The following is a 24,661-nucleotide window of genomic DNA, read 5'->3' on the forward strand; positions in this document are numbered from 1 at the left end:
TGAAGAAAGGAAACATTGCCAACAAAATGATTGGAACAAGCCTTATACAAGCACAGAGAGAGCTGGATGTGGTGATGGAATAACATCTGTTATTCCAGTGTGCGGAGGTGTATGCAGAGGGATTAAATATTCAAGACCAGTCTAGGCCCCAAGAGACTGTGTGTCAAAAACCAACACAAATAAAAACAAGGAGACACACAGAGGTTGTTAACTGGTCTCAATACAGTAGCAAGCAAGGTCCTAAAGACCCACTGGCTAAGGGGAGTATACATACTAGCTGACAAACTAGAGACATGCCAGCCTTTGTATTCAGCTGCATATAAAGCATTAGAGGAAACGGAAAGAAAATGCAATTAAGTTATAGGTTAAGATCTACAAAGGGCTTGTTCTCTGGTCCTACCCTACTAACCAGCAAAACTGAGCAGGGTTAAATTATTCTTTCTAATCCTCATTTTATCTGTAAAACAAGAAGGACTAGAATTCAGCTTCTAAGGCTTTTCTGGTTCTAGTAGTCTACACTGCTATAAAGCATAACTCACTGTAGAGTTGCCAGATATTAAAGGAATATATTAAGAATTTAAGAGCACATGGGGGCTGGAGGGATGGCTCGGGAACTGGAGAGATGGCTCAGCGGTTAAGAGCACTGGCTGCTCATCCAAAGGTCCTGAGTTCAATTCCCAGCAAACATAAGTTAGCTTACAACTATCTATAATGAGACCTGGTGCCCTCTTCTGGCCTGCAAGCATACATGCAGGCAGAACACTGTATACATAATAAATCTTTAAAAAAAATTTAAGAGTATCAAGAAAGCTTCACAAACCTGTGCCTGAAGTAGTCTCAGCTGCCTGTCTTGCTCTGTGACAAAGCGATATGCATCAGGAGATAGTCCCATCATGCCATTGTCTGGCACCGTGCTGGGCGTGTGCATGCACATGGCACAAGTCTGTGGCACACATGAGTCCATATGTGAAGGTCCTGCCACAGGGGATGGCTCTCCATTGTTGTGGGGAGAATAAGCACCCGTGCCTCCCTGAGGTTTCATGGCCACAGGGCTGCTGGAAGAGTAGATGGCATTATGACACAGAGATGGACATCCACTTGAAGGAAACAATGCATGTTTTGGAAGGGCTTCATTTCGGAGGTCTTGAATGGACCCTACTGTATTTCCCTGCCAAGAATTTATTGTACTATACTGAATATGGCCGTGATGTGGACAACAGTTGCAGATGTTTGTGGAATAGTAAGATGGTAGTGAAGGTGTAGGTACTTGAAGTTCCATTAGTCTTGCTGAATTATGGGGTGAAAAAACAAAATTGTGTGGGTGGGCTTGTGAAGCAAGTGAGGGCTGCCTAGAATTCACTGTTGAGGGTCTCACAGGATAGTCTTTCTTTTGCATGTTTCCAGCGGGAACTGCTGGAAGTTTCTCAGATACCTCAGGAGATGGTGCATTAAGAAATGGTTTAACATTGGTGTTCCTGAGATGGGGCCTTTCTTTCTTGCAAGTTGGCGATTGCTTCCCTCTGGACTGTCTCAGAGCAGCATCCTGGTTTAGCTGAGTTGGTTGTCCCTTCAGGGAAGGCTCACCAGCGTCAGCTTCTGAGCTGTGTTTGTCATCACAAAGCTCAGCCTGCAATGGCCTCATCAACAAAGGATTCTCCACAGTCATCACCTCCAGCGGATTAGATTGAGAACTCGAGCCTGTGAAGCTGCTGTCTAACACAAGCGAGAGTTCAGGGACAGATGGCTGGATCTTTGAAATCTGGAAATAGAAGCAAAGAGGAAATTCTTAGGAAACTTATTTGCTCTATTTCCTTTACACTCGCATTTCCCAAGTGATATTCAATTACATATTAAGACTTACTCATTATTTAGACCAACAACAAATATTTTCTAGGTGGCAGAAATACAACTGTGAGAATAAACAAGGCTGTTGCCCTCAAACACAGGAAAATATTTCCCTGACTTATTTAGTTTTTTTGAGACTAGGGGTAGTAGTTTGAATGTATTTGAACCCTATAATCTCACAAGGAGTGGCACTATTAGGAGGTGTGACCTTGTTGAAGTAGGTATGGCCTTGCTGGAAGTGTATCACTGTGAACTGGGCTTTGAGGTTTCCTATGACCAGGATACTGCCCAGTGTCACAGTCAAATTCCTGTTCCTTGAAAGTCAAGATGGAGCCAGAAAAATTGGCCTGCATACCACCATGCTCCCTGCCATGAGAAGGGACTGAACCTCTGAAACTGCAAGCAAGTCACCCCAGTTAAATGTTTTCCTTATAAGGTTGCTATGGTGATGGTGTCTTCACAGCAATAAAAACCCTAACTAAAACACTAGGTCTCGCTACATAGCCTTGCCTGTCCTGGAACTCACTCTGTAGACCAGGCTGGCTAACTCAAGAGACTCACCTGCCTTTGCCTCCTGCTGGAATTAAAGGCATGTGCCACCTCCCCCACTCCCCTACTCGCCCCAGGCTCCCAAACTTATTTAAAATGGAACTCCTTTATTATGACACGGATTGACACTGTCTAGATTACAGAACAAAAACATGAAAAAGTGTATTATACTACAGTTTCTTACCCTCACTCTGCCAAAAAAATTACCAGGCAGAATGCTTCAACAAATACAGCAGCCCATGTAATGTTTCTTAAAGAAATAACACTCTGCCAGGCAGTGGATCTCTTGAGTTTGAGGCCAGCCTGGTGTACAAAGAGAGTTCCAGAACAACCAGGACTACACAGAGAAACCAAAAGAAGAAACAAACAAACAAACAAACCCAAAACAAAAAAGCCAAACAATCAATCAAAAAAGAACAACAAACCAAAAAACCTACTTCAATAACTTCTTCAGGATATTTCCACGGAGGCCACTCGACTAGCTCTCTTACTTATATTAAATAAAAGAGACGAGAGCCAACAGAAAATCTGTTACAATTTTTTTTTGAAACAGTGTTGGAAATTGCAATACAAATTTTAAGCTTGAGGGTTAAGAGAAAGAGATGAAGGGCTGGAGAGATGGCTCAGTGGTTAAGAACACTGGCTGCTCTTCCAGAGAACCAGGTTCAATTCCCAGCACCAACATGGCAGCTAACAACTGCCTATAATCCAGTTGTAGAGGACCCGATACCCTCACACAGAATATATATATATACACATATATATAAGGGAAACACCAATGTACATTAAAAAATTAATAAATCAACCTTTAAAAAGAGAGAGAGGGAGAAAGTGATGTTTGGGAAGAAATTTAAAACACTAACAGTGGTGGGTGTGGACTTCTCAAGGGAAAGTCACCAACCATATTAATTTTTTAAAATCTTTTCCATTTCTTTTCCTTTCAGTTAAGTCCAATTAAGGTAAATATTTCTAAAATAGCTCACTAATATGACAAGTAAGAGTTACTGGCACCTCTAAATGCAAGCAGGATGTTTTCTCTGAGTACAATAACAAAGCTAACGCCAGAAGCGTGTGAGAGAAAGCAGAGTCCATTTGTGTGCTGGAAGCACCAATGCCGAAGCCAAAGCCCCAGAATGGCAATCCCAGTGTCTGCTTACTAGTGTGTGATCATGAACAGCTAACCAACTGAAACCTCAGTTTCCTTACACTTACGTACACATTCTTACCTATATGTGAATATATGTATATACCATTACTAAATTATATGTACCTGTGAGACATATACATACATTCCTACATAGAGGTATATAATAGCTAGGATAATCCATATATAAGAATAAGGTGGTATTTAAGTGTTTTACTATATAAGATTTCTAGCTGAAGGTGAGTTCACTTTGAGAGCACTACCTTCTCACTCACTGGGTGAGGACTGGGAATCGGTCTTGGAGAAAAGTCATCTTCAAAGTCAGCATCATGTTTATTTGTGGGAATTTTCCCAGGAGATATTTTTTGAGGAGATCTAAAGAGTAGAAGAGGAGACAAAAAAAAATCTTCAGTCAGCCAGGGTTGTTTGAAATGTGACAATGTTATTCAGTAACTACTAATACATACAATTTAGTACCTGACACCTACAGATGATTTTCTTAGATCAGTGTTAGTTTACCAGGAAAGCTGGTCTACTCAGGGTTAGTTATTAACAGCCCCATTTACCCAATCACTTGAAGTAGCCCTACTTTTTGAAATGCTACAGTACATCAGTGGTCACTGAACACCTTCTGGTTGACCACACTCAACAACTAGAAAGAATGTGCATTATAGCGTGAAATGTACTCCACAGTACTCCTGTAGTATTTTGAAGGCCACAAAACCTTCAGGAGGTAGTGGCTGTTGGAAGTAGGTCGGTTAGGGAGGGCCTTTGAATGTCACCTTTGCTTCTGATTCTGTTCTGCCTTATGTCTCCTGGCCCCCCATGTGAAGTCCCATCGCTGTTGGGTGGAGCCACTCCTGTCACCATGCCTCCCCAGTAAGAACTGAAATCACTCTGAAACAATGAGCCAAAATAACCTTTTCCTAATAGCTGTTCTATCAGCTGTTTTATTTGTTACAGCAATAGCAGAAGTAACTAAGACACACTCCAACAATATTCAACACACTGTATTAAACATCCACTGTGATAAGAAGGAAAACCACTGAATTATGTTTTTCTGTGTACTTCTAAAAAAACATGGGTGGGTAGGGTGGTGCATGACTCTAATAACAGCACAGCAGGCAGATCTCTATGTTCTACATAGTGATTTCCAGGCTAGGCAAGGTAAGAACTTGTCTCAAAAAAAAATAGCATTATTACATTTTAAAACCCTATTTTGTATATCATGTGTATGTATGTGCAACACAAAGAAGTCACAAAGCAACTTTCAGAAGTTGGTTCTTGCTCTCTCTCTCTTTTTTGTTTTGTCTTGTTTTGTTTTGTTTTGAGAGAGGGTTTCTTTATGTAGCTTTGAAGCCTGCCCTGGCTTTCAATCTGTGGACCAGGCTGGCCTCGAACTCACATAGATCCGCCTGCCTCTGCTTCCCAAATGCTGGGATTCAAAGGTGTGCGCACCACTGCCCAGCAGTTGGTTCTCTCACATCAAGTAAAACCTAGAGATCAAAACTCACGTTATCTGAGTTGGCAACAAAGTCATCTTGTTTTACCCACTGAGTCATCTTGCTGGCTCCTAAGTTCTTTTTAAAATTAATTTTTAAGTTATTATACAAAGTTATAGTTTATTTTTATAGCACTTTCATATAGATGTCATTATACCAGTTCTTATTCATCCCCCTTTCCTGTGTACTAATATATACAGTGGGAACATACTTAGAAATGGAGTACACCTCCTATTTCATCAGCTGTAGTCATTGTATCCCAGAGAGCATGCTACACCCAAAGAAAGGAACTCTGATAAGGTTGGGGACATAGTTCAGTGCACAGTGGTGGACTGGTACATGCAAGGCCCTGGGCTCAATCCCAGCACTAATGAGAAGGAAGGAGGGAAGAAAAAATTTTAATGTTGGCACCCAAGTTTCAAAGGCTAAAATTAAGGTTTAAGATCAAAGATTTCGGGTTTGAGGGGGTAAAGATTTAGAATGTATGTGCATAAGGGTTTTGTTGTTGTTTGTTTCATCTCAATAAACAGACAAACAGACATTAGGATGCCTTAGGGAAAAGTGAGCAATAATAAAGTAAGAGAGCTTAGAATTAATGAGGTTCCTAAAAAAGTACCCTGTTTTACATGAGTTGACGTCTTCCTCAAAAGGAAAAAGGCTAAGAATCTACAAAGAATATTTGAAGCTCTGACAGAAGACAAGACCTTCCCAACTCCTGGTGGTCTAGGGAGAGAAACAGTTACAGGAAAGCAATGACGATGTCTGCATGACATGTTGGAGCAGATAGGCAGGGTCTGTATCAGTCCCATTCGGCTCTCCTACAACATACAGGGACATGTGGACTACACAACGATATTCCATGTGCTCATGACACAGAAAGTCAGCACCACAACAGGCTCAAAGAACTTGTAGTAGGGCTAGAGAGATGGCTCAGCACTTAACAGCATTGATTGCTCTTCAGAGGTCGTGAGTTCAATTCCTAGAACCCACATGGTAGACTCTTCACGATCAGAAGAGTCTAACCAGAGTCTTCTGGTCTGTAGGTGTACATGCAGACAAAGCACTTGTATACAAAAAATAAATCTTAAATATATATATACATATATATATATATATGTATATATATACAATTTAAAAGATGCTTAAAAAAAAGAACTTGCATCAACCTGTCAAAGATTAGATACAAATGGACACATCTCAGCAAACTGCAGTACGGACAGATGAGAATCACGCCACCTTTTTTTTTATCAGTAACCATTAATCTCTTCTACATAAAATCTCAGAAGAAAGGGGATACAAAGATGGTGAATTGACTGTAATCTGAACAGAATAAAAGAACAAGTAGAATAGAGGCTTAAGGTAGACAGTTCAATTATGGAGGAAAACAGGACACATTACTTTGCATACTTGAGTTTCTCTGTGGAATACTTTTACTACATTTCTTTTATTTTTCATTTTATTTTACTTTTCATTTTTGAGAGAAGGTTTCTCTGTGTAGCCCTGGCTGTCCTAGAACTTACTCTGTAGACCAGGCTGGCCTCAAACCCGAAGATCTTTCTGCCTCTGCCTCCGAGTATTGGGATTAAAGGTGTGTGCTATTACTGCCTAACAACATAACATAATCTTAAGGGTTAGGGAGAGGGTTAAGGAAAAGGGGAGGGAGGGAGAGATGTGAAGATATGCTGTTGGCTTTGAAAATAATATAAAGAGCTTTCAGACAAGATACAAATGGCTTCTAGAAGCTAAAAGAGTAAACAAACAAAGCCAAAAACAAATTGTCCCCAGAATAGAAAACACCATAATGAACACAACCTGCCAATACTTTTAATGGTGTTTTAAATCCAAACACCATTTTTAATTTCTGATCCTCAGAACTGTAAATAAATACTTGAACACAGATAGATCTGATACCAGCCATTTTCTCAATAAAACCAAAGCATTCCAACAATCAGCGAAAATTTTCGTTGTATCAGTTTATTTCTCATGCAGTATTCTAAACACAGAACATACACAGAACTGAAAGGCAGGTTCAGGTTACATTTTAAAAAGCTAAGGAGCTGCAGAGATGGCTCCATGGTTACTTTGTAAAGGGCTCCTTTGGATCTAGGTCCCCACATGGCACTTCATAACCATTACAACTCCAGTACCAGGAGATCTGATGCCCTCTTCTGACTTCTGAAGGCACTGTATGCACATGGTGCACTAAAGACATGCAGACAAAACACTCATACACATACAATGAATAAATCTTTTGAATTAAAAAAAGTATGTAGCTCAATAGTAGACTACTTGACTAGTATCTAAGAGGCCCAGGGTTTGATCCCTGGTATTGCATCATCATCATCAAATTATAAAACAAAACTTACCTTAGCACTATTAATAACAGTCAAAATAAGAAGCAACCTAAATGTCCATCAACAGAAGAATGAATAAAGAAAATGAGTTTACTCAGCCACAAAGAATGGAGTAACGACATTCTCAGAAAAATGGACAGAACAGAGGATAATTTAGCTGAAATAAACCAGATTCAAAATGATTAATGCTGTATGTTCTCTCTGATATTAGGACATAGATTTAGCTACACACGTGTGTGCCTAAAAACCAAGTGGGAAGATGTAGCTCAAATTCTAATTCCTGTTAATAATTAAAACCCGGAGTCAGATATTAGGGGGTGAAAGCTGAGAGAACAGAGAAACAGAGCTGACAGTCACTAGAGTGTTCTTACCTCTACACTCTGCACTCTGATCTTAAGACAAACTTTCTTTGTTAAAACACAAACAAAATATCACTACAGGACAATTTACGGAAGAAGGAAGGAAGTGCGTGTGAATATGAGCAAAGCACAATACACATGTGTGAAAATATTCATAAATCTTATTATTTTGTATTCCTACGAAACAAATGAATAAAAAATCTGAGAAGCAGACAAGACAGATGCTAGGACAATTTAAAAAAGTTTCTTACTAAAGAATCAATGAGCAAACTAAGATTTCAACAAACAAACAAACGATCCCCAGCATTCAAAGACAGCTTTGAACTGAGTTTATCAAATAACTTTACCAGAAACAATTGGAGGTCTTTTTCAAAAAGCTATGTTTATTTATTTTGGGGTGGAAGGGATGCATGCCTTTACATGTAGAGGCCAGGGAACAACTTTGGGGTCACTTCTCTCCTTCCACCTATACTTGAGATCCAGGGATCAAACTCAAGTCAACCGCAAGTGACTTTACCCACTGAGTAAATATTACTGGCCCTGAAAATATTTTAATTACTCAATAAAAACTAATAAGTAACAAAGATATACATAGTAATAAAGATTATCTTTTACCTCTTAACTGAAAGATTCTTGGAAATCTTGCCAAAAAACTCTTCTTCTGCATCTTGACTTGCGGCACTTAGTTCGAAATGGATTGGATTTTTGTCAGAAGGTTCAACATTCTGAAATGGAGTAGGTCATATTCTGAGATCTGATTTACAATACCAAAGAACTCTATCTGAATAGTGGCTCTGGATCATTGCCAGAAGGAACACTTTCAGTTTCTGTGACCTGCTTCTGTAGAATGCCTGGCTTCCTGCTTTGTAAGTGAAAATAAAAACCTAATCCTGTATTATGAAACTCACTCAGTAACCATGGACTCAGTGACTATAATATGTAAAAACATTAAAAACATATTCATGAAATGATACAATCTATAAATGAATTCAAAGGAAACAAGGGGAGCTGAGTGGAACCACCTGGTTATTTGGAGTTATTCAGTACTCTTATAATAATAAAATACTGAATATACTTTTGCTATTTAAGACCTAAGATAAACAGTAATTAATTTTAAAAAAGTAGTGTTTAAACCAGAAACAATGGTAGACCCATATAGTCCTAGGTACTCAAGGAGGCTGAGATAGGAGGATTATTTGAGGCAAGGAGTTTGAAGTCAGCCTGGGCAAAAATGAGAGGTTGTTCTTTACTTTTTTATTTGTTTGTTTGTTTGAGCAGGGCCCCTCTACATAGCCATGGCTAGCCTGGAACTCACAATGTAGACCAAGCTGGCCTCTAACTCAGAGATCTGTCTGATTCAGCTTCTGCCTCCCGAGTGCTGGGCATGAGATACCACATATGGCTTATCCTTAAGTATAGTTTTTATATGACAGTTTCAAAAGCCTACTTTTTCTGTAATGATCACCTAGATGCTGCAGCACTTATTTTTAAAGGTAAAATGCAGGTCTGGCTGTCCTGGAACTCACTATGTAGACCTCTGAACTCACAGATATTCACCGTCCTCTGCGAGTCTAGGCACTTACATTGAAAAGATGCAAAGTCTCCTTGTTGGTTAGTAACTGAAACTGAAGGCCAGGCTTCCTACTGTCACAAGGAAGGCATTCATAAAATTCAGGTTCCTTATGCGTCAGTGAATAAAGAACTATGATGAAATTTCCAGATTCTGAAAAAACCCTGAACAACAACAAATAATGGCATTGAATTAAAATCTAGTGCTAAAGATATTATACTGAAAGATCTCCCAGGAAAGTTTCCCAATCTCGTCAACAAACTCTTTAAAGTACAACGCTTACCTTTTGTTGTTATTTTTTAAAGATTTGTTTATTTTTTAATAATATATTTAATTTTATGTGCATCAGTATCAAGATGTCAGATTCCTTGGAACTGGAATTGTGAGACAGACAGTTGTGAGCTGCATGTGGGGGCTGGGAACTGAACCCAGGTCCTCTGGAAGAGCATCTTCACTGCTGAGCCATTTCCCCAGCCCCCAAAGATTATTTTTGTTTTATGTGTATCAGTGTTTGTCAGTATGTATGCATCTGCACGATGCGCATTCCTGTTGTCCTTGGAGGTGCAGAGCCAGTATGTGGGCACTGGGAATCAAACCAGGGTCCTCTGCAAGTGCAGTCAGTGCTCTTAACCATTAAGCCATCTCTCCAGCCCCCAAAGTTCTTAAATTTAAATAATTCTGTAATAAAATATATAAATATTCCTTGCAAAACATCAAGATATGTATAAAATGGAAAAAGCTTCCTTTTAACAAATGAACACACACCCATCAAGACTGTGCACACAGTGGTATATACCTATAGGTATGCGGAAGAGAGAAAAAGGATCATTTGAGTCCAGGAGTTCAACACCCACCCGAGTTTTTACTGAATATTTACTGTCTATCAAAACTTAAAAACAAGATGTGTAATTGATAGCCAGGTGGCGGTGGTATATGCCTTTAATCCCAGCACTTGCTGGGAGAGGCAGGCAGATCTGACAAGGCTACCTGACCTACAGAGCATGTTCCAGGCTAGCCAGGACTATGCAGAGAAACCCTGTCTCGAAAACTCAGTGGGGGGAAAAAGATGAGTAATTGATAATAAAGCTAAATTGTACTAAATCACAGAAAAGAGCCCACAAAGCACATTTAGCACCCTAGGACTAAAGAGATGGCTCAGTGGTTAAGAGTCCTCACTCCTCTTCCAGAGGACCAGGTTCAATTCCCAGCACCCACAGGTGCCTCACAACCATCTGTAACTCCAGTTACATCCTCTTCTAGCCTCCATGAACACCAGGAATGCATGTGAAACATAGACAGACATGTAGAGATACCCATATACATAAAATAAATAATAATTTTTTTTTAAAAAAAAAGAAAATACTTAGCACCCTTCTCTTTTTGTCTGTCTGGGATAAGAACTCACATAATACACACTGGCTTGGAACTTGCTATGTAGCCCAGGCTAGCCTCAAACTGGTCTTCCTGCCTTAGCCTCTCAGTGCTAGGATTATAGGTAAGGTAGGCCTCATTATGTCTGGCTTGTTTTTGTAACCCCTCTTTCCCCCCCCCAAAAAAGAAAAAAATCACTTAGAAAGGAGAATAACATATAAAAAGTATAACTATAAAAGCATCTGAAAAAATACAGGAATTCTTTTATTTTAGTAAAACTCCAAAAGTGGGAAAAGCCTAAGTGAGAAAGAAAAACGATAAATTTGATTAAAAAAAAAAAATCTTGGGGTTCAGCCTAGAGATGACTCAGTCATTAAGAGCACCTGCTTGTAGTAATATTTTGTTTGTGTTTTAATAAATAAAGCTTGCCTGAAGATCTGAGTGCAGAGCTAAGCCACTAGAGGCCAGGTAGTGGTGGCACACACCTTTACTCCCAGTACTTGGGAGTCCCATGCCTTTAATCTCAGCACTAGGGAGGTGGAAACAGGAAGGGATATGGCTGGGCGGAGAAAGAAATATAAGGCAGGAGGAGAAAGAAGCTCAGATGCAGTCTGAGGTTTAGTAGAGATGGATGCAGTCCGAGGCAACAGTCTGAGGAGGCAGTCTGAGGACAGCATCACTCCTTTGGTCTGAGCATCGGTAGAGATAAAAGGTCTAGTGGCTGGACACTCGGCTTCTCTGATCCTTCAGCTTTCACCCCCTGATAACTGACTTTTTTTATTATTACTTTTATTATTAAGAACAATTAGAACTAGTGCTACACGTGTTACTCTTCTCGAGGACCTGGGCTTGATTCCCAGCACCCAGTTGACAGTTTACAGCCACCTGTAACTCCAGTGCTTGGTCTACAAGGCTCTCTTCTAGCCTCTGTGGGCACCAAGTATGCAAATAGTACACAGACATACATATAAGCAAAACACACTTAGAACAAAATAACCAACACAACACAACAAAATAAAAGCTTCAGTATAGGTCAGAGATATACAAAGTTTTGGCTTCGAGACCCAGCACAATGAGGAAGAATACAGCTGGGGGAAAAATATTGTAACTAAAATGAAATGAAGTAACAATTCATGGGAAGAAAGGTTTGCTCTAAGTATTTATATGCTATATGGGCAGACAGAAATGGGGAAAGAGAAAAAATAGGGAAGTGCATGACCTTACAAATTAATATGAGAAAGAAGCACAATCCAAGACAAAATAGCCAAAGACAGCACACAGAAGAGTTCATAGATGCTGGAAAAGACCATGCTGTTTCTATTAGATGGGCAAAGATTATCAAAATTTTTTGTAACCAGAAACAGCAGCTTATGCCTGCAGTTATAACACTCAGTGGCCGGGGCAGCAAGACTGCCCTGAGTTCAAATTCAATCTGGGCTACACAATGAATTCAAGGCCATTTTGGCTAGAGGTTAAGACTGAAGAGAAAGCAAAGGCTTTCCGCTCACCTGTTTTGAGCTCATATCCTGCTTCTCTGCCCTTCTGTCTGGCCACACTAGCATCCTTACTGTGTGATTTTTCATTCAGAGCCTCTAAAGTTAACGCAGCCTATGCATATCCACACTAGCTACAACTTACCTTTCTACTCTGTAGTCTCATTTGATAAAAGAAGTATTTTTCTTTCTTTCTTTTTTTAAAGATCTGTTTATTACGTATAGTGTTCTGTCTGCATGTCTGCCTTCATACCAGAAGAGAACATCAGATCTTATTACAGATGGCTGTGAGCCACCATGTGGAAGCTGGGAATTGAATGTAGGACCTCTGGAAGAGCAGTCAGTGCTCTTAGACTTTTGAGCCATCTCTCCAGTCTAAGGAATATTTTTCTTAAAGTGTGCATTTATTAAGTATTATAAAAGATTAAAACACTCTATATATTATACAACTCATTATAATATAAACTAATAAAAATAAACAGGGAAATAAACTAAAACACTATAGGATAAAATATCACTTGCCTTTCCTGAATAGAAGAACTGAACATGTATCTCAAGCAGCAAGCCCAGACCTGAGGGCTGTAGATATGTATAATTCCAGAAAGCCAACTAAAAGAAAAAGACAGAAAGTATATCATCAGTCAAGTATGGTGGCACATGCCTGTGGTCCCAACACCTGGAGGCTGAGGCAAATTCTAGGGCAGATCTTACCTCAAAATAAAAACAAAAATAAAAGGAATTTTTGTTTTAATAAAGGAAAATATATTTTTAAATTTTTAAATTAACATGCTTTAGATTACATCATTTCCAAGATTGATTCTTGATGCTCAACAGCAGCACATTCAAAGCTTCACAAATAAGAAATCACATTAATAATACAGAGGCAAACTACATCAGTACCTACGGCAACATTATCATATCCCATCTATATACAGAAAGAGGTGAGTATGTGCTCTTTGTTCTTTCACTTGGATGTGGAAGAGAAAACCGGTTTGTGGAGATAAAAGCAGGATGTCAGAATAAATTAGCCTGGACTAGAAAAGGGTTGAATTAGAGATTAGAGAAAACTAAAGTTTGTGGCTTAAAATTAAAATTGAAGAGGATCAAATGCTATAACTATACATAGAGATAGCCCAAAATATAGAGATACTTACAGGAAAATCCCCACAATTGCCAGGCAGGGTGGCACACAAATCTAATCCCAGCACTTGGGAGGCAGAGGCTGAAGGATCTCTGAGTTCAAGACCAGCTTGGTCTACAGAGCAAGTTCCAGGAGAGAGAAACCCTGTCTTCTGTCTTGAAAAACAAATAAACCAATGTCACAGAATTCCTTTAAAAAAAAAAAAAAAGACAGGACTTCTCTATGTAGCCTTGGCTGTCCTGGAATTTGATCCATAGGCCAAGCTGGCCTTGAACTCAGAGATATACCTGCCTTTGCCTCCCAAGTACTGGGATTAAAGGTGTGTGCCACAACCACCTAGCCATAATTACTTATTTTACACTGTGTTCATTTTTTATAGTGGTCATTTCATAGGTAAATCATATACTTCATTATTGTCTATCTTTTTCTATTTGTAAATATCTTAGCACTTCAGTTTGAGTATAAATTCCTTGAAAAGGGATTTTAAACCCTAACACAGAATTAAACATTCTATGCACACAAAAAGCATGTAATAGATTGAGTTTCTGAATCATCTTTCTCAATGTCATTAACCCAGTAACTGTAGAGAAAAAAAATATTAACACTAAAGGGAATTCAGTTAGAATTCAGAAATACTGTATTTTAATTGATTCTAATAGTAAAATATAGAAGCTTAAGAATCACCAGTTTTTATGGCTTTTATTATAAAATGAGCTCAAGCCAGACTCAGTGACATACTCCTTTAGTCCCAGCACTCTCGAAGCAGAGGCAGGAGGATCTCTGAGTTCCAAGGTAGCCAGGGCTACATAGAAAGCCTACCTCAAAAAGAAAAAAAAAAACAAACACAAAAAACCAAGAACAAACGATGAGCTCAATATTCATAATACATTTAATTTTTCTTATCATCTGGATACACACCAGGCTGAAAGGATTTCTTAAGAGAATAATACTTACATTCCCACTAATGGTAGAGAATAAACCTTGGGATCAGATTCCAACAAAAGTAACAATTTTCGTGTTTCATCCATGGTGATATATCTAAATAGAACAGACTTACGTAAGAATAGTTTTAAGTATATGCTTTTAACCCAAAACAGGCAAACTGAGTCCTGTAACATATTTTAGGTAATGGATGAAAGAGAGACCACAGAGACAATATGTAAAACTTTTCCATCTATTAAAAGTCATTTACGATTTCACACTTAAATATTTTACTCCTTAACATTACTTACATGCTACTTTTAAATAATGTTAATATTAAAAAGGACAATTTCAAAACCTACTAAGTTACTGGGAAAAGTGAAATTCCTGTTACTGGAAGTGTGCAAATATCCCGCTTGGTAAGAGAACTGTGACTTCTCAGGGAAAAGACTGATAATGAATCCTCCAGACACATGCCTCCAGCCACTGCCAAAGTGTATGATAACAAAACTCAAAATCCACTTCCCCAAAAAGGACATTATAAAACCTTGGGCTGGATACAACACTAAGCGAGGGGCTGATGAAATGGCTCAGTGATTGAGGGCCCATACTGCTCTTGTAGAGGTCCCATGTTTGGTTCCCAGCACCCATGCTGGGCAGCTCACAACCACTTGCAACTCCAGCTCCAGAGGATCCAACATCTTTTGGCTTCCTTAAGCACCTGTACTGACTTATACAAATCTACTCTTAGATACACAAGCATACATAATTTAAAAAAAACAAACAAACTAAAACTGAATATCCCACGCCCTGCTTGCTACCAAGAGATTGCAGATAGGTAATGCAAAGACAGTTCATTCTGTGTGAGCAAATGGACATGAACACAAATAAAAGGAAAATCATCTGATGGTTAATGTAAAAAAAATTCTCATGTTAAAGAACATTTAATTATTCCAAAAGATATAAATGCTTCATTCAAATAGTTTTTGGTCATTGTGGCTTTTGATCATTTGTAATATAATTAATACATTTCCTATTGTGCCATTTCAACCAGCAGACATGATTCTAGTCAGAATGTGAATTCAAAATGGGATGTCCTTGCTACTCAAAGGCAAAAGTCCTTTTTCTCTTCTTCTGTTGAAGAGTAGATCATATCGTGGCAAGTGTTTTTGACTCTAGAAACCTAACAGGAACTAGGGTGGAGTCAGTGGGAAATAAAGCCAAAAGTGTAATGAATGCTTACAGCCACTTCTGCTCAAACTTTCAAGCCCAGGTACTTCCACTGTGGAACCCTGTTCAGTAGATGTTAAGTAAATGACAATCCAGGAAGGCAGTCCTGCGGAGGATCAGAAAGCATGCATCTTGACCTGGGAAACTCAGGGACAGTGAGTCAGGACTCTGTTCTGCTACTTAAGGGAAGACCACCCTTCAGCAGGTGAGCATGTGGTGAGCAGGAGCACTGCAGATTCTTCCTGGCCTTGTTCTCTACCTGCAGTGCCCATTACCAACAGCTAAAGCACACACTATGCATAAATTCTCCAGCATTTTTTAGATTCTATCAGATCTTTGTTAATAAAAGAAAATAACTTATAAGGTGGGCAAAATACAACTTATTTTTCCCTCCACTTATTTTTTAAAAAAAATCAAATTATGTATCAACTGACATATTTTGTGTGGTATTGGGGACTTGGAGACTGAATTTAGACTCAGACTTACACATACAAGTACGCTATCAGTGAGCCACAATTCTAACTCCACAGCCAATATTTTCTTTCTTTTTTGGGGAAGGATCACTATATAGCCCTGGCTATGTCTGGAACTCACTATGTAGACCAGGTTGGTCCCAAATGCACAGAAATCTGCCTGCTGCTACCTCCTAAATGCTGAGATTAAAGGAGCCTGACATTATGCCCTGAAATCTATTTTAATATAATTTTTTAATCACCAATTTTTTATAGAGTGAAGCACAACTATGTAACCAAAATAAGACTGTTACAATACAACAGCTGATTGCATGCTTAGCGTATGCAAAACCATGGATTCAATACCCAGCAACAAATATTTAGAAACAAGTAATTTTATCTCCCCTTATTACTGACCAAATAGTTGGATCTCTGACATGAAAGTGACTACAGTATTTAGTACTATGTGGGTATCTTGAGAAATATATTAATTCAACCAATATTTATGAGCTTAGACTAATGGATTTTTTACTTACCCATGTTTATAGGTTCCTTGAATTTGAGCAATACTCAGATTACTACTCAAGTTTCTTGCCAGAGCTGTAGGAATAATGGGGATAGGCTTCACAGGCACACATTTGAAAGAATTTGCCAGCGTTATTGCTGCCCAATGCAAGTCAAAATCCACACCATCCAAACTCTCCCTGGGGGTGATTTGAGCTCGTAGGGAAAGCAGTTTTCCACAGTCCAAGCAGTCTTTGCTACATACATGGCATTGTAAAGCCTGCGGAACCAATAGCATAAAATTATAACTTTGAAACGCATCCATAGCTTTAAAGTTCTTTAACATTGTTATAGATACCTCTGTAATATCTTACAATGACAAAATTAAATTCATTCTAATTAACATTTCAATTCTCATTTCTTCCACATGATCAAAAGATTATGTGAGTAATTTAATCAACAGTCTTAAGCTCCATTCTAAGTTTCCAACTTGGATGTCCAACAGCTCTTCAAATCCTCTTTTTGTTTTGTTCTGTTTTGTTTTTAAGACAGGGTTTTTCTGTGTAGCCCTGGCTGTCAAACTCACAGAGGTCTGTCTGCCTCTCAAGTGCTGGGATTAAAGGCATGCATCAACACTGCCCAGCTACTCTTCAAATTCTTGCTGGGCAATTATCACCTCTAATAAATTTTACTATACTGGGGGTAAGTGGTGGTGGAGTATGTAAATTAATTATGACTCAGCCTTAGAGAATCTCAATCATTCCTTTTTGGTTCCTTTTTCATTAATATCCAAATTATTAGAGTAACCCTTCTTCCATATTTATCCTTATCTACTATGCCCTTCTATCCTTACTCCTACCACTGTGTGTACATGTGAGATACATGTATACATACACACACAGACACACACACCTAAAACACACCCAACCTAGTGGACTATTCTCTCTGATGTCAGTCAGCTTTCTTGATCAGATTTGACAGAACTGTCTTTTTAGAAACCTCTAATAATTAAATACACAAAAATTTTCTTTACCTAAAAAAAAAAAATCTCTCTATAATCTGACTAAACAAATATTCCAGTCTAATAGCCCTTAGCGAAAGTTTATATACTACTAGCAACCTTGAGCACTTCCTGAACTTTCCTGTCTTGATTACATCTCTTCCTCTTCTGGAATATTATGCATATTCCTGATCTATAATCTCTGGCCTCAGAAACCACATTACCTTGGATTTGTATGTGCACAATAATTCAATCACAAATCATTACAAATAATTCTCAAATACAAACTTGTTAAAATACTATACACCACACACAGTACAATTCTTTATACGTAATTAAAAATGTCATCTGCACATCAGACACAGGACTCAGAGGACCTGAGTTGGACATGACCCAAAGTCTCCTCCCAGAGGACTAGCTTTCACACTACTAGAGGTGCCATGCAAACTTTCAAGGGAGGCAAGCAATTAGTCCTACCTACTTATGACCTATGAACCACAACAAGGAAGCATGGCACACTAACCATACAGGAGTACTAGTGGCATGGTGTAACCAACAGCTTTCTAATTGGACTTCAAACCAACTCAAGAAAGAAATTATGTCAGTACTGGAAATATGGCCAGCTGCCCAGGGCTAGAAAAGTCATGGATTCTGGAAATCCTTCAACTTCAAGTTTACTGAACTACATAATTCCCAAGTACAATCTAAATATTTATCCTTTCTCAAATTGTTGTAATTCTCACCCCTCATCAAAGAAACTTGTCTTTGAAACACGAGAGCATTACAGAAAACCACAACCAGTCAAAATTTAGAGAGTAAGTTCCAACGGGTACTTCTATAACACAACCCCTGTATCCAAGGCCCAGGGATCATTGCTGAAGAGGACAGAAAGATTGTAAGAGCCAGAAAACAGGGCGTTTGCTGTGAGATCGTCTCTACTAGAAATGTCACAGAGGCTATACAAATGAAGTCTCACCAACATGGCTGCCTAAATAAGTCCCAAAGAATGACAACACCACCAATGAACATGCTACCATGGAAGGCAGAACTCTTGTGAGGTCTCAACCTTAGACAAAAAGCTACAGGCAACTGAGAATGTGCGTGGAGGGGGGAGTCTTCCCCAGGGAAGAAGACACTAATTGGTTATCCAATGTTAAGTGGTTGGCCCTGAGATAACATTATACAGACGGAGTAGGTTGAAGTTGTGTATGTGTATGTGTGTGGAATCTGTAACAAAAGTCATAAATTTGAGAGAGCAAGAGGGTATACATGGGAGAGAGGAAAGGGGGAGATGATGCAATTATAATTTCAAAAAGTAAAAATTGTTATAAAAATGTTCTGAGTGAATTTCACCTTTAAAGTTGAACTGAAGTCATCTGCATTATGAACTATCATATCTCTTGAACAAAGTCCTTGAGTATGAACTTTGCAGGGGACCAGAAAATCTCCAGGAAGAGACGCAGTAGGAGCTCTTTCTAAGCACTCGGGGACGGCTCGGCCAGGATCGAAGCGATCCACTGTCAGTGTCACACCCTCTTCATCTGCAGACACAACATCAGCCATTACATAGCATGCTAACTACACAGAAAACACCAAACCAAACCACATTTTAGCAAGTGTTTTGATCATACTGGTAGTATACTAAAATCTTACATTTAAAAAATGATTTGCTTATAGTCTACAGATGACTACACCATGAATTCTGTAATGGGCAGTTTACTCATTTTCATACTCACGGTGTGTACCAAAGATATTAGTAAAAACATATACAGCAGCTGGCTGAAACAAATGTACATTCTATAATAGCCACACAATATTTTTAACAACATATTACCTTCATCCACTGTGAAAGAACCAAGTAAGAAGCATGGCACGTTGTTTTTATTCTGCTTAGCGTGACGATAAGCAAGTCGGATGGCCTTTTCAGTTACCACAAGTTTTGGCTTTCTGAAAAATAAGAAAGTCTCTTATGAATGGAGTATATCTGATGTCCTAAAAATAAAACCCTTCTATAATGGACTGACTAAAATATAACACAGAATCTAAAAAAAATACACAAGAAGATTATCATCAGGAGATCCCTAGTTATTGTCAAGTAACCCCATCATAGGCAAGGCCACCTGAAAACCATATTGGCCATAAACTGATAAGAAAGGTACAATGTCCCCCAAGCTCTGACCTAACCTGGACCAGAGCACAAACTGATAAACCAAGAGGCCAACAGGTTTCTGTAAGTAAAGTTTAAGAGAAATTGTCACTTCCACTTGTTTACTTGTCATTTATGTGCAATAACAATATTCCTGAATACCAAACATAAATAAATATATTTAAAACGAAAAAGCTGGTCATGGTGGCATGCACCCTTAATCTCAGACCTCAGGAGGCGCAGACTTCTTTTGAGTTTGAGGCCAGGCAGAGCTATGTAGTCCCTATCTTTAAAAAAAGGTGTGAATGTCTGGAGGGATGGCTCAGTGGTTAAGAGCTCATACTGTTTTTCCAGAGGTCCTGAGTTCAATCCTAGCACTGTCAGGTAGCTCACAATCACCTGTAATTCCTGTTTCAAGCAATCTAGCCTCTTCTGGCAACTGCACTAACAGGATTAAAAATGAGCACTAACATGATTAAAATAAAATTAATCTCCAGGCAGTGGTTACATACACCATTGATCCCAGCACTAGGGAGACAAGAGGCAGGGAGATCTGTGAATTCAAGGCCAGTCTGCTGTACAGAGTGAGTACCCTGTCCTAAGCAAATGAACTCTATAGTATATTTAACTTTCTCTCACATACATTTTAATTCTTTGAGTCAGGGTATCTACACCCCAGACTGGCCTCAAACTCCCTGTGTAGCCAAGGATGACCCTGAACTTCTGATCCTCCTGCCTCCTCCTGAGATTAAGGCATGCACCAGCAGGTAGTTTATGTGGTGCTACAGATTGACCACAGAGCTTCACGCGAGTAAGGAAAGTACTCTACCAAATGAGCAACACCCCCAGCCAAGTTTAGACATGCTTGAAAAAGAATCATTCAAAACTTACAGAAATAAAAGTTTAAATCGATTAAAAATTCGAAGGATTGGGGCTGGAGAGATGTCTCAGCATTTAAGAGCACTTACTGCTCTTCTAGAGGACTGGGGTTCAATTCCCAGCACCCACATGACAGCTTATAAGTGTCTGTAATTCCAGTTCCAGGGGACCCAACACCCTCACACAGACAAATACACAGGCAAAACACCAATGCACATAAAATAAAAAATTCAAAGGATTATATAATCAACTGGAAACAGGTATACAACTGTTTATTATTTGATAAACTATACATACATATCATAAACATTCCTTCATACATATGGCATATCTACTTCCATATTTAAAAAGCAACCTAAGGGGCTAGAGTGATGGCTCAGAGGTTAAGAGCACAGGCTGCTCTTGCAGAGGTCCTGAGTTCGATTCCCAGCAACAGCATGGTGGTTTATCACAATCTGCAATGAGATCTGGTGCCCTCTCTCTTCTGTTATGCAGACAGAACTCTGTATACATCATAAATAAATAAATAATCTTAAAAAAAGAAAAGAAGAAAAAAAGCCACCTAAAACTTAATGGTGGAACACTTGCTTAGTCTGCAAAAGCTCTGGGTGGGATACCCAAAATGCCAAGAAAAACAAAACAAAGATTAAAGTACAAACCACCTGAATGTACAAGCACAACTAAAGAGAAAAATCAGTTCCTAGGAATGGAAGGAAGAAAGAAAGAAAGAAAGAAAGAAAGAAAGAAAGAAAGAAAGAAAGAAAGAAAGAAAGCAAGCATGAAAGAAAGAAAGAAAGCATGAAAGGAAGAAAGAAAGCATGAAAGGAAGAAAGAAAGAAAGAAAGAAAGAAAGAAAGAAAGAAAGGAAGAAAGGAGAGAGAAAAATCAGTAGAACTAAAAATAAATTATTCAAATACATTAGCACAAAAAGCTGACCAAAAGTTAAAAAATGGGGGAAGCTGGGCGGTGATGGTGCACACCTTTAGTCCCAGCACTCAGGAGGTAGAGGCAGGTGTATCTCTGTGATTTCAAGGTCAGCCTGGTCTATAAAGCGAGTTCCAGGACAACCAGAGCTGTTACAGAGATAGATCCTGTCTTGAAAAAGAAAAAGAAATGGGGGAAGGCAAGCATAACAAATACTTAAACTTCTACAGGTCGTTGCTCATGTGTGTGGCTGTATGTATATGTGAGCCATGTGTGTGCCTGGTATCCATGGAGGCCAGAATGAGGGCAACAGATGCCCTGGAACTGAAGTTACAGATGGTTGTGAGCTGCTGATACGGGTACTAAGAACTGAACAGGGTCCTCTGTAGGAGCAGCAAGTACTCTTAACCACTGAGCAATCTTTCTAGACCCAAGACTCTCCTTAATTTTTTTATTACACTTATTTATTTGTAGAGTTGGGGGAGGGGTGGTCCTGCACATCTAATATAATATGTAAGGAGGGGGAAAAAAAAGACAATTTGCAAGAATTAGTTCTCTCCCGCCACCATGTGGGTCCAAGGGATCTAACTTAGGTCATCAGGCTTGGTAGCAAAAGTCCTTATATTGAGCTATCCCACTGGATCAAAGCCCTTCCTTTTCTTGTCAATGGTAGCATTCTTCCCTGCAAACTACTTTAGAATTTGAATATTTTGACTTGTATATCCTCTATTCTCTAATTAATCATCAAATGCCATAAAACGTTTTCAAAATACCTTGTTTTAGCCAGGTATAGTGACATATGTCTGTCCCAGCATTTGATAGACAGGCAGACTGTTCAAAGTCATCCTAGCTACATAGAAAATATGAGTGTAACCTGGGTTGCATAAGACCCATAAGACCCTGTCTCAGAAAACAAACAAACAACAACAAAACCCTTGTTTTACTTTTTCTTCTGATCTGAATATTGCTGATTATTCTTATTACATATAATAAACACTATTTTGTAATTTATACTCCAGGTACTGTGCTACCTATTTTACAAAGCCTTTCTCATTTAATCTTTGTAAAAGTCTATGAGGCCAAGAATGGTGGGGCATGTTATAATATTAGCATTCAAGAGGCCAAGGATCTTGAATGCAAGAGGATCAAAAGTTTAAGGTCAGCCTGAGCTACATAGTAAGTTCAACTCTAGCTTAAATAGTGAGATCCTGTCTCATAAAAACAAACTAAAAAACCAGGATGGTGGCATGCACCCTGAGATACAGGCAGATCTCTGTGAGTATAATTAATAATTAAGGTCAGTCTGGTCTACATAGCGAGTTCCAGGCCACCTGGAGATGTGTAGTAAGATCTTGTCTGGAAAAAAATTTAAAAGTACCAGGAAAGAATCATATGTTGCCCCTATAGGAGAGTGTTTATTTAGCATGCTCAAGTACAGGAAACACTCCAAAGGCTACACATGATCTTTTCATGGCACTTTTAAATTTATTTCATAAATAAGTAAACTGATAATTAACTACTTTATTTAAGTAAGAATTGGTTAGGATCAACCCTGTTTTTAAAATAAAAAATAAAAGGGTAGGGTCAGGAACTGAGGGTCCAGACAGCCTGATTCCAGTTAAGAGTACCTTAAATCACCAAGGCAAAATCTAAGATGGGTGGCAATGCCACATGGTTTTAATCTCAGCACTCTGGAGGCAGAGGCCAGCCTGGTCTACATATCAAGGTCCAGGACAGCCAGGACACAGAGAAACCCTGCCTCGAAAAAACAAAACAAAACAAAACCGACCCATGATTACTGATAAGTACCTACAAACAGACAGACTTGGCTCTCAACACTATAACCTATCCTCTGTAGGACACTTCTTTTAGCAAGTAAGTCCTTGGATAACATCTCAATTGATTACTATTGCTTTTAAGTTTAAACTTCCTCCAAAAGGTACCAAAGAGAACTACATTATATGTCTTCTAACCTACCTGATCAATTCTGTCTCAGCTCCGTGTTCCACACAAACGCCATGCTGAAGCACAAGAGACATTCCTACGATATTTAGAACCTTAGATTTGCAGAACATTTTAACTATGAAATTAGGATTCTTTCTCAAAAATATATGGAAGATTTAACACAGAGATGGAATTTTTATCTGATAGGAACTTTTAGTGAAAAAGTAAAGAAAAATGAATACATCTGAAATCATCGAGACCACAAGTACTTCAGGTTTGGGAGTATTTGCATATACAAAATCTTGGTGGTGGAACTCAAATCTAAATATGAGATTCACTTATGTTTATAAACACCTATAATATGAAGGTAATTTCATACAGCTGTATTTTATACATGGGCAAGATGCAGAATGGAGCACTTTTAGTATCTTGTTGACAGTCAGCAAGTTTCTGATTTTGAAGGCACGTGCCTTTGCCAGCCCGATCATCTTGTCAGTCCAAGTTTCAGACTCTAGAATCTGGGGAAATGGTTCCTACCAGGCAAGCACAAAGACCTGAATTTGGATCTCATAAAGATAGGAACAGTGGCACTATCTGTATCACCCAGTATTTGGAGGAGTGGGGTGTGGGGGTCTAGCAGTCTAGCTGGAAAGGCAAGTTCCAGATTCAGTGAGATCCTGTTTCAAAAGCTAAAGTGGAGAGCAACAGGGGAAGACACTGGACATCAACCTCTGGCCTCTACAAGTGGACACACACACACACAAATCAAAAGAAAAAACAGTGGACTTTGGGATTTAGGCAGTCCAACTTATAATTAGTAATAACACAAGTCTGTCTTAATATTCTTTAATGATTCATGCTATACCGGTTTGATTTGAAAAGAGAAACATACCTGTAATAACAGAGATGCAAGTAGATGAAATCTCCAATTGGCATTGGGTTCCAAAGAGCCAATTTTGATGGGGGAAAGTGAAAAGGTACCATCTTGCTTGAAGAAAACCTTTTAACAAAAATCAAAGTACAAGGAAAAGCAAACAGTATAAATTTTATAAGAAACAGTTAATTCTCTTTGCCAGGCATTCCAAGTCCTTAAGAGACCAAGACTAGGAATTCCAGGCCAGCCTAAAAAACAGCTGAAGGGAGCAATGTGAAGGTCTTGAACAGCAGTGCTTTCTCTGAAGAGTTATGTTGAATGTTGAACACGTATGTAAAATGCTTCAAAAATAATTTCTAATCCACTGATAAGTATTTAATGTCTTTTTCTTTCATTTTCCACTCTACAACACCTTTAAAGATCAACCTATAATAATACTTTCCTCAGTACAGTAAAGAA

General features: G+C 38.8%; 1 protein-coding gene across 6 annotated transcripts in view; it reads right to left on the minus strand.

Moving 5' to 3' along the window:
• Stil (STIL centriolar assembly protein) overlaps positions 1 to 24,661 on the minus strand; it is a 50,552-nt gene that overhangs the window by 20,444 nt on the left and 5,447 nt on the right. For 2 of the 6 annotated variants that reach the window (XM_048453403.3, XM_048453404.3), the window contains exons 3-12: positions 24,221 to 24,328; positions 19,270 to 19,382; positions 18,789 to 18,976; positions 16,468 to 16,715; positions 14,283 to 14,366; positions 12,710 to 12,796; positions 9,337 to 9,487; positions 8,369 to 8,478; positions 3,802 to 3,913; positions 821 to 1,759 (exon numbers count right to left, since the gene is read on the minus strand). In XM_048453403.3, the coding sequence (XP_048309360.3) occupies positions 821 to 1,759; positions 3,802 to 3,913; positions 8,369 to 8,478; positions 9,337 to 9,487; positions 12,710 to 12,796; positions 14,283 to 14,366; positions 16,468 to 16,715; positions 18,789 to 18,976; positions 19,270 to 19,382; positions 24,221 to 24,328 (2,140 nt within the window). Of the gene's footprint in view, positions 1 to 820; positions 1,760 to 3,801; positions 3,914 to 8,368; positions 8,479 to 9,336; positions 9,488 to 12,709; positions 12,797 to 14,282; positions 14,367 to 15,492; positions 15,586 to 16,467; positions 16,716 to 18,788; positions 18,977 to 19,269; positions 19,383 to 23,361; positions 23,426 to 24,220; positions 24,329 to 24,661 lie in introns of those variants that run through there. The other 4 variants (XM_048453407.3, XM_048453406.3, XM_048453405.3 and 1 more) reach the window with 4 other exon arrangements.

This window comes from Myodes glareolus, chromosome 3 (genome assembly GCF_982192425.1).
Source record: "Myodes glareolus chromosome 3, mMyoGla1.1, whole genome shotgun sequence".
NCBI lineage: Eukaryota > Metazoa > Chordata > Mammalia > Rodentia > Cricetidae > Myodes > Myodes glareolus.